Consider the following 10,321-nt stretch of genomic DNA (forward strand, 5'->3'; position numbering starts at 1 on the left):
AAATTTGGTTCAGCAGTTTTCATTTAATAGTACATTGTGTGGGGCAAAGTCACGCCTTAGAATTGTTCTCTTGTCGGCTACCCCTGAACTGAAAATGGTGGAAATCCGGGCGTACCACAGCTAGAAAGAGTAATCAGATTAAGTTGATCAATTCTTACGAGTAGTCTCTAGTCAATACAATTTATCAACTGAATCAGATTACCCTAAACAACTGTGGTACGCTCAAATATCCACTATTTTCAGTTTAGGGTTAGCCGACGAGAAAATTTTTAGGGCTCGACATTACCTGACAAAATGTACTAGAAAATGAAAACTACTCAACCAAATTTGCTCATCTTGGTGTCACTTTTCTAATCAGATGTTACCTTATCCACTGATACCATTCATTGCAAAAACAATCCGTGGAAAATAGGTTAGGCCGTTTTTTTCTGGGCCGCCCTGTATAGTAAATAAAGAAGCTTTAATAGGAGTGAACTGTAATTTGTTAAACAAATTTCGGCATTACTCTCATGTGGTGAAGGTCGCATGTTCGATCTGTAATGAATATCGCAAGTCACCAAGTCACAAAAAAACTGGAAGTGGGATTCAAACCTGCCATCTACTGCATGCAGGGCAGGAACTTGCCCACCAGGCTGTTCTGGTTCAAGGCCAAGTCACAATCTTCGGCACGTGGGAGTAATGCTGAACACTTGTTTGAAAATTATTGTAATATTCAGGCGCGGTTCTACGGGGAAGAGGGGGGCTTAATTGTACATTATATGTCAGTATACAGGGAAACCCCGTTATAACGAGCTCGGATATAGCGAGATATCGCTTTCAACGAGGAGATTTTACTGGTCCCATTTTCATTTGCACATATCAAAATGGTACAAAAATGCATACGTTTATAACGAGGTACCGGTTATAACGAGGAAAAATTGGCGGTCCCTTGGACCTCGTTATAACGGGGTTTCCCTGTATAATGATTATAATCTTTGGCTCTAGGTCCGCACTTGGTAATACATGTATGTATCTTGTGATTCCATGACTACTGAGAGTCTGTACAGAAATTTATACAAATGAAACAAAATGTAATTCAGTTACATGTTCAGGTGTTTTGTTTTATTAGAAGTGAGCCAGTCTTCAATGCATTGAAGCTCAGACATTGAGGAGGTAGATCTTTTTCTGTATACATAAGTACACCCGATAAAATTTAGTAAAACACATAACCTTAATGCCCGCTGAACACTACACGATGGTCTTCAGCCATGAAGTAACATGAAATTGCATACATTTTCTGCACAGTGGGTCAATGGCCAGTCTTAAAAAATTTGACATGTCAAATCCTTAAGACTGGTCTTAAGACCGAGTCTTAAGACTGGAGACTGACAAGGTTGTGACGTCACACTTCTGGTCTTAAGACCGGTGAATCTTGGCAATAGTACGCGGTGGGCTTTAGTTACAATTTGATGAAAAACCTGATAACCTTTACCATCATTTTAAAGGTTTTAAACTTTGTTACAGGCTACTAGTCTTGTACATTAAAGTTTGTTGCTTTAATTATATCTAGGGAGCACACAGGTCTAGTACTGATACTGGATGGAAATAAATTAAGAATGAAGAATACACACACATTTACCTACATGTACATGTAGGTGTAATACTGACATTGTATTGAAACAGCTATCAAGAATGCAGAGAAATTACATGTACATGTAACCTCATAGATCACTCATGATTTTCCCAGTCTACTTGTTTTGTCACGTTTATCCCACCATCACTTGTGCTTGCACATTGAGTAATTCCCTTTAAAAATGGTTACATGAATGATGAATTTGAATGTAAAGAACTATTTGAAAGATGTTTTTTTTAATATGGCCATGTCATTAAAAGAGAAAGATGCATGTAATGAATATGCACCTGTATTTGAGTCTTCAAATTCTTATGTGCTGTACTTACACAAGTTATCTTTTAAAGTCATAAGTAGCTGCCTGCAGTAATAGAGTGAAAGGGTTGAGAGGGTGAAGAATGCATGAGAGAGATTGAGAGAGCACTAAAAAAAAGTGAGAAAAGGGGGAGGTGGGGGGGGGGGGGAGAGGTAGAACAGTACACGAATACGTGCAGTCAACCTCGCTGAAATTGAATACAAATGAACAAGAAAAAAATCCTTTCACAAATGTTGCTTTACACAATAAAATAAATACTGGTTTACACCTATCTGAACCAGAATTTTTCTTTGACTTATACGATTATTCGAGTTGTGTGAAGATTCGGAGTAGCATCTCTTAAATTCCATATCTCAGACTAGCGTCTATTAAATTCCATATTAAAGCAAATACATCGTTCTCATCAGGGTCATTGTGAATAACTCTTGAAGCATAAAAAATGGCAAGCATAATTGCATTTTGATATTAATAATCTATGAGAAAAGAGTGTGAATCTGTATGCAGTCATTTAGGCAAGGCACAGGTATTTCCCAGTGATGTACATGTACATGTATGTAAGTACATGTACATGTAGTAGCAGGTATAGCAATGACGATTTTTGTTTCCTTGAACAGTGCAAACTCACAATATGCTTACGACCAATAAAATTACCTCGATATTTCAAGTTCACGTATCTTTTCATTTCATCTATGAATAAAATCAGAAAATTAATGATACTAGCAAAAATATCTTAAAGATAGAGACATTTGCAGCCTAAAACCTGATATGTTCATACACCTTGAAAAGTCACAAAACTTTGCATGAATAAATGTTAACTCTTCTCAAAATGTGTGTGAAATCTTAGAATCATACCTTTAATACAATATTTGTAAAGTATGAAAACTAATCAACTAGTGTCGCCTGATATCGCAATATACATTTTAACCAGATAAAATTTAAAATGATGAGACTTTGTCATGTCCCCTTGAACTAGCTCAGACAAAATATTACAAAGTACTAATTCAAGGTTCTAGATTGATAACTGCTTTATGTGAAAGACATAAATAACCGAAGAAATCTCACATTTTAGGCTGCAAATGTCTCTGTCTGCCATTAACCCTTTATGCGTTACGTTCGCAATTTTGCACAATTGTCATGAAATTCAAAGGCAGGAAGTACTGCTCATTGTTCTGGGAATGAACAATCGAAAAAATCAATACCTTTCTCCCAAGGTGCTGGGTCTGTTGGGGGACCAATTCAATGCACTATTAACCCTCTCATTACCATAGGCATGTAGATGTCTAGTAAGTCAATGGAGTTTGCAAGGTCTGGTACTGAGAGGGTTAATGTGCTCAGAAAAGTATTTAAGTTCATTTTCTTGGATATCACTCTTTAAGTAATCTTAAAGTAACGCATAAAGAGTTAAGGGGTAAAAGGTAGTGTGAATGATAAATATTTTCCAGATATTTTAAGTTATATTCCATTCATAGTACTGTCAATATTCAATACAGTTGCTGCACACACTATGCTACGGTTCATGGCTTTTACTGACAAGTTCAGGGGCAATGTGTTGGCAGAAGAATTTCTCGGCCACATCCATCGCTTTGTTCCACATTTCTCTATTAAAAAAAATGCGCTCTAGATGGAATCCTGATTGGGTGTATACAAAGAAGTCACACCACGTGCGTCCAGTGATCCCCATTTGGCACTGAACTTGATAATAGTACTGGTGATTGTTTTTCAGTTTTGTTTCTCCATCTACCATGGTGAGATAGTCGAGATTCTCAGCTGTTGGTTCCTCAAAGGCAATGGTCCGAGGACACTTTATCTCTAGGACTCCAGGCTCATCACAGCACTTACAAGAAACCAATCCATCAGGTGAAGCTCCAAGAAACACCTTGATTGGATGGACGAATAGACCACACTCCTTTACCTGTACACTTTGGTGGCCATTTTCTTTTTGGATTGTTTCATATGCATTCCTTGCGATTGGCTCCATTATCCGTCCATACTTCAGATTCGGTAAATTTCGATCAATAGTAGAACGACCCATCAGTCTTTCTATGATAGGTTTTGTGTCCTGACTTTTGGAAGAACATGGATCATCGAGCGTAGCTTGCCTTGTAATGGCTGATTTCAAGTTAGATGCTGTTATCATTCCTGCACGAAATTTTGCCCACTGTATATTTTCTGCTTGGCCTCTTGTATGTTCTTCCACGACATTAACTTCCTCCTGTGTATACGTAGGCAAACCATTCAGGAACGACTCTACAGTCTCATACCTGCCACCTAAAGTTGTCAGACAGTCGGGATCGACTGAATTCTTTGTTTCAACTTCTACCTCTTGTCCCAGATTGAAGTCTACTTCAGGAGAGTAGTTCACAGATGGTGACACATTGTGGCTTTCTTCATCCTGTAAATACTTAAATACTGTTGATCTCTCACAAGTTGGGTACATGGCATTCGCAAGTTGTCTTGCTGGTGGTATTGCCTTGCTTCCCATTGGGTTGAATAGCCTCTTTACTGCTGTGTTGACTGGCTGTTTGCGTTTCCCTGTATTAGAGAAAAAAAAATGGAATCAACATTGAACCCCAAAATACATAATAAATAATTTTGATAATTTCCTTCAGAGGCCTTTCAACCTAAATATACTTTTTTAAAGTTCATTAAATATCAGAAGTTATTAAACAAGTAGTAAAAATTTACATCCTAGATTCATACTTTATTGTAGTTTTTTGTTTTCCAATTCTTTTGATAAAACACACGGCTTAAAGCCACTGTTTAACATCGTAACTGATCGATTTAAAAAATTCTAAAACTGTGTAGCCTGACCTCTCTAATCATGTTCAGATGGATGAAAAAACAGCCAAGAATGCAAAAATAATGAAAGAAAACCAGTCATTATCAAGATATCTATGAAAGTTGTAGTTATTATCGCTAGCTATAATAACTCCAGTACTGTAGTCTATGGGGTGATCTTTTAGGTTTTCACTCTTTTGAAGCACTAAATAATAACATTGAAGCCTAATTTTTTCACAGGTGCATTTTTACACCCCATCACATAGCATGTAGGACCATGCAGCTCAGATTTTTTAAATCTAGAAACTGTTAAACTATGCCTTTAATATACATGTACAATAACAAAATATTGGCCTATTTATCGAGGGAGAAAGATAATTCAATTCTAAACAAAAAAGTTACCTTCTATTACTCCTCTCCTTTATCATAAATTTGGGGTCTAAATCAATTCTTGATCATGCTAACCATCAGGCATCAGGCACTGGCATATTTTCCACTTTTGGTCATATTTCCCGAACCCTGTCCAAACAATAGAAAGTCAATGGGAGAAATTTATATTTCCCGGACAATTAGGTGGGAAATAAGATTCTGATCGGGAAATATGCCATCCCTCCTAACCATTACTCATAATCCATGGATGAATTAATGTAATGATTAAAAAAAAAAGAAAAAAAAGGGGGGGGGGGTATTGAAAATAGGAAGTAAAGTATGCTTACTTTTGTTTCCATAGCTTGGTTTCACCCACTGCATCTCACACACTGGCTTGCCATGAAGAACTGCAGCTGCACCCCCACTGTACACATTCCAACTGCAGACTTTCGATGTGCATGGTAGATGTCGATTTTGCGACACTCCAGTCATGAAGGCATGATCCAACTTGAAAACCAGTGCAGCAACATGGTTGCATGAAGATCCCAGACTGTAGAAAGTAGAATACAAATCATAATGTAATTAACATATATAGACAACAATATAATAATAGTTTTAAACTTCAAAACGGAGGTATCATCCTACTCTTACCCAGTCGGGGAGCCATTGGTATGAGCTGTGCAAATTTACGTGTCATGCAGTTTCTATAGTTGGAGACAGAAATGAACATTATCGAACTTGTGGAAAATATTGTCCTGTACACCCTAGTGATAAAATATCCTTTTTTTCATCCCACTCCTTCAATTGGATACATGTTACATGTAGACTCTATATCTTGATGATGTGCTTCACATCATGCTGATCACTGATCTTGTTCATATTTTATTAAAATATACTAGATCTCGACTCGAGGGATTAGCACTGGCGGACCCCCCCCCCCCCCCAAATTAAATAAATCAATCTGTCAGATAGAGGGCAGTGCTGAAATTTGTGTTGGCCATAGAGTTACATGGTGTTTGCAGGAGTGTGTGTAAGTTGCTTATTCAATTGGATAGGAGAAAAAAATACAGTGCGCTCATCAAAACCTAAATTTTCCACAACTGGACGCAAGAAGAGACAAGGTAAGTATTTTGGGTTTTTAAATCAAACGGTTCATTTAGATGCCCATTTGTACGGCACATAGATCTAGACCTAAGTCACCTAGTCCCAAACAATATAGTCTACCTTCGTATTAACTATTATTCAGCAATTTACTAGAGTCTAAGTGCAAGTTTATCTGGCAACAACATCATTGCATAATTTGTGTGATTCTTACCCAGCAAAGCAACTACAGTAGGCACTGTAGATTTTTCCGGAGGACTTGTCAATGGCAACCCACACGCTGTGAGGTATGTTTTTTACTGCCAATGAGGGAGTACATTGTGCTTTCAACACAGAAACTTCACTTTCCGCTGAAATTGGGTGGTAGAATATTTCGTGGAGCCACTTGCTGTTGAAGTAAGAGAAGGCCTTTCCCTCTTTGTAGTCTGAGAGTAATCTTTCTTGCAACGTTTTTGGTCTAGTACCACGCGATTTCCGTTCCATCTTACTTGCTTCACTGGGGCAGGGCGCCTCGCTTAACAACCACTCGGCTATTTCAAAATAACTAACGGGTGGCCAAAACTTCACTCCTTCTTTTTCTGGCAACCAGTCATCTTTCAGGTCCGCCAACGGATCTGGAATTTGTTTTCCGTTTATGAACAACAATTCTGCATACTGTTTTGACCGCGATCGTTCTTCTTCAACTTCGCTTGGTTTCACACTGTATCCAAATCGCACTGCGCTGTAGACTAACGCTTGCAGCTCCGCTTTCAAACCCGTCGTTTTTAGTCCTCTTATGCGAAGAAAATCCTTTAAAGCGTCCACTTTCCAAAATTTGATTTCTTCCAAGGTTAGCTGACGTTCATTTTCCGTCCCATTTGCCTCCATTTTCGATAAAGAGTTAAATATTCATTTCTGAATTCTAATCGTCACTGTACACACGTACGATTCAAGTGCAGACTACGATTATTATAAGTTTGTTTATCTCCAATGACCTTTGACATAAACCCACAATGCAATGCGCGCCGAGATTGCGAATCGGCTTATTGTGAAGACAGTCCTTCTCTTCACGCTTGATTGAATGATGTAAAATATGTATTTTAAACGAGTGTCATAGGAACTGATGAACAGACATGGTCCTTTACCATTATCACAATTGACTTCATTGCGTAGATTATAGTAGAAATTGAAAAGATCGAGTTAACTTGGCGCGATTGCAATCGAGCTCTTTTAGACCAAGTTGACCAGGTTGTGCTATACGCGATCCTCCCGTGGTGTATTTTCAAGTTTGAAAAACAACTCTCGTTCTGTTCATACACATACTTACAGACACTTATATACACACACCATATATAACTAATGAGCGTGACATCTTACCGTGTGTCATGAAAACAATATCGTACACTAAACAAAAACAAAAACAAACCACGCCACATCACTGCTGTCTTTCTATCTAACTTTATCTCACTTTCTCTGTCCATCTGTCTGTCTGTCTGACCGTCCGTCTCCCACTCTCTCTTTCTCCTTCTAGACATGAACTCTTTTCAATGCACTCATTCACGAATAATCGGACTTGACAGTCGAGGCCAGACTGGCAAAAGATCGAGATGTTTTTGATCGCGATCTTTAAAATCGCGATCTTTAAGAGCTCGATCTTAAATTGCCAGTTTAAGTGCGGCTAATGTCACAAGAGAGGCATAATCCGAAGGCATGATCGTGTAAGAACCAACTCGGACCCACACTACGATCTCATACCTACCGACACGGATGAAATAATTATAAAAAAAAGGAATTTACTCTCCCCCCCTACAAAATCCCGCAAACAACAAACAAACAAACAACAAACAAACAAACAAAACAAAACATGAGAAAAAACAGATTCCCTTTTCCTCCCAGCGAAATCAGTGAAATTTTGAGTTAATAAATAAATGGACAGAATGAATAATAATAATAATAAAAAACAACATTAACAACAGGAGATAGACGGTGGTAGAGATGGAGGAGAAAGACGGAGGTGAAATAAAACAAACAAACATTGAAATGTAGTACAGCAGAATCATTAACTGCATTTTAACTCTTTGTGTTTGATACGCTCTCTCCTTGCAGTTGTCTATGCTACTACCAGCCTGGCAGTCGGGCGGCTACTCATCTAGCTTTGCCCTCCCCGCCCCCTTCCATTCTGCATCTCTTCGGTATACAGTATGCCCCCCCCCCCCCCCCCAAAAAAAAAAAAACAAACAAACAAACAAACAAAACAAAACAAAAAACAAAACAAAAAAAAAACAAGAAAGAAATTGCAATCGGTTTTTTAATTGATAACTTCTAATATGATGAAACTGTCTGGATGCTATTTCATGGTATAAAAATATAACATCTTACCAATATTTTGCAGAAAACCCCATTCAATTTGGATAAGTGGTCACAGAGAAATGTGAATCGTTGTAAAGCATGTCGTGGATGTGATTCTTCCAAGTTTAGCACTTAGATGCTCTTGGAACTGCATATTAATGCGTGAACACAATGGACAAAACTTTGAGGGAAGGGATTCCTGACATGCTCTACAAAAATCCTCGTTTCTCTTTGACCACTGAAGCAAAACTGGATAGGGTTTTCTGCAAGACGTGGGTAATAAGTTATAGTTTCATACCCTGAAATTGTATTTGGATTGATTCACTAATTTTAAAGTTATCATTGCGGAGGGTCCCGTTGTAATTTTTTTCGGGGACATACGGTATATGGAATGGTGGAAGATATTAACGAGGAGACAACAACAACAACAGAGAGATTATTATCTTTCTCTCACTCATCGTCGTTTTTGCTCTTAGATTATTTTGATAATTCTGATTTTTGCCTCAAAAGAAGAGACTGAAATATGTCACTGTAAAAGTCGATTAGATTTTCGCTTTTGGAAATGAATAAATACATTCGATTACCTGCTGTGGTCCAGTAAAACAGACTAAACTATGTTTCATACTACTACACAATGCATTAAAATTATAGTTATCAGAAAATTCGAATTTCATTTCAAATACTAGAAGACAGCGTTAGCTTTAGAACAGTTACCACTTGTAAAAAAAGGTACTACTGCCACTCGGTGGAATTGCACTTGGTCTATTGCCCATTTGTCTCATTCCATTTGGACCAGTTGCCAGTACGCCTTATTACTATTTCTTCTAATTACCAGTTAGATTATGCCCATTTGTTTCAATATCCAATTGCTCTATTACCCTTTATCTACGTCTTAGCTAGTATACAGACGAGGTGGCAATAAGACTGTTGGGCCATAAGACGAAATGAAAATAGGCCAAAGTGTGTACTATAGGCCTATAGTGATTATCATACCAAGTTACTATTTGAAGAATGATGTCTCTACACATCATCTGCAATAATTCGTACGGGTATATTCTTTATGACTATTGACCTTGTTGTCGATAAAGAGTTTTTACCTTCTTATGATTTGCACCAAATCACGCAAATGATATAATATGAAAGAAACGTTAAAGTATATTCATACTACACGTGCACGCGTAGCCTGCACGTTTTGGCGCGCGAATTAATGTGCCTATATCCAGGGCTCCACACTAACTTTTTTTTGGTGGCCCGATGGGGCCACCAAAATCATCAATTTCAAATTTTTGGAGGCCCGAGAGAAAAATTTGGTGGCTCGAAAAAAAAACACATTAAAAAACATTAACTCCCTGCATGCATTTATGCATTTCCGGCGCAAAAAGTTGCGAATTTATTGACATACTTTTAAAAAGTTTTGGTCGCCCGAGGCGGGCCACAAAATTTGCCCTTTTTTGAAATTTGGTGGCCCGACTTTCATTTTTGGTGGCCCCGGGCCACCATGCCACCGTTAGTGTCGAGCCCTGCTATATCAAAATAACATAATCGTGACTATATTGGCAAGTGTACTTACACCTGTTGAATCTGTCTATTGCTGTGGTTGATGCTAGAATTTGTATCAGTGTTGCCCTGTGTGTTGTGATTCCGAGAGTAAAAAAAAGATCGACATGGTTTAAAACTATCGAGTTCCAGAAATTGATTCGTATGGTTTGGTTTTGTATCTGTTTATTATGATTGTCACAATCATTGTTAGTACTTTGTAAGAACAGTGGAGCCTTTTGATGTTTGTGAATTTTTATTTCGATTGTAGACTATTGACACAC

General features: G+C 37.9%; 1 protein-coding gene across 1 annotated transcript; it reads right to left on the reverse strand.

The window, feature by feature from the left end:
• Positions 1-431: 431 nt before the first annotated feature.
• On the reverse strand, positions 432-7,197 carry LOC139716216 (uncharacterized). The gene is made up of 3 exons (XM_071627782.1): positions 6,388-7,197; positions 5,420-5,622; positions 432-4,457 (listed from the first exon to the last, which is right to left on the reverse strand). The coding sequence occupies exons 1-3, from the start codon at positions 7,038-7,040 to the stop codon at positions 3,433-3,435; spliced, it is 1,881 nt and encodes a 626-aa protein (XP_071483883.1). The 5' UTR covers positions 7,041-7,197; the 3' UTR covers positions 432-3,432.
• Between the last annotated feature and the right edge of the window lie 3,124 nt (positions 7,198-10,321).

Source organism: Diadema antillarum, unplaced genomic scaffold (genome assembly GCF_040938485.1).
Source record: "Diadema antillarum isolate AM-2024a unplaced genomic scaffold, OU_Dant_1.0 scf00000006, whole genome shotgun sequence".
Taxonomy (NCBI): Eukaryota; Metazoa; Echinodermata; class Echinoidea; order Diadematoida; family Diadematidae; genus Diadema; species Diadema antillarum.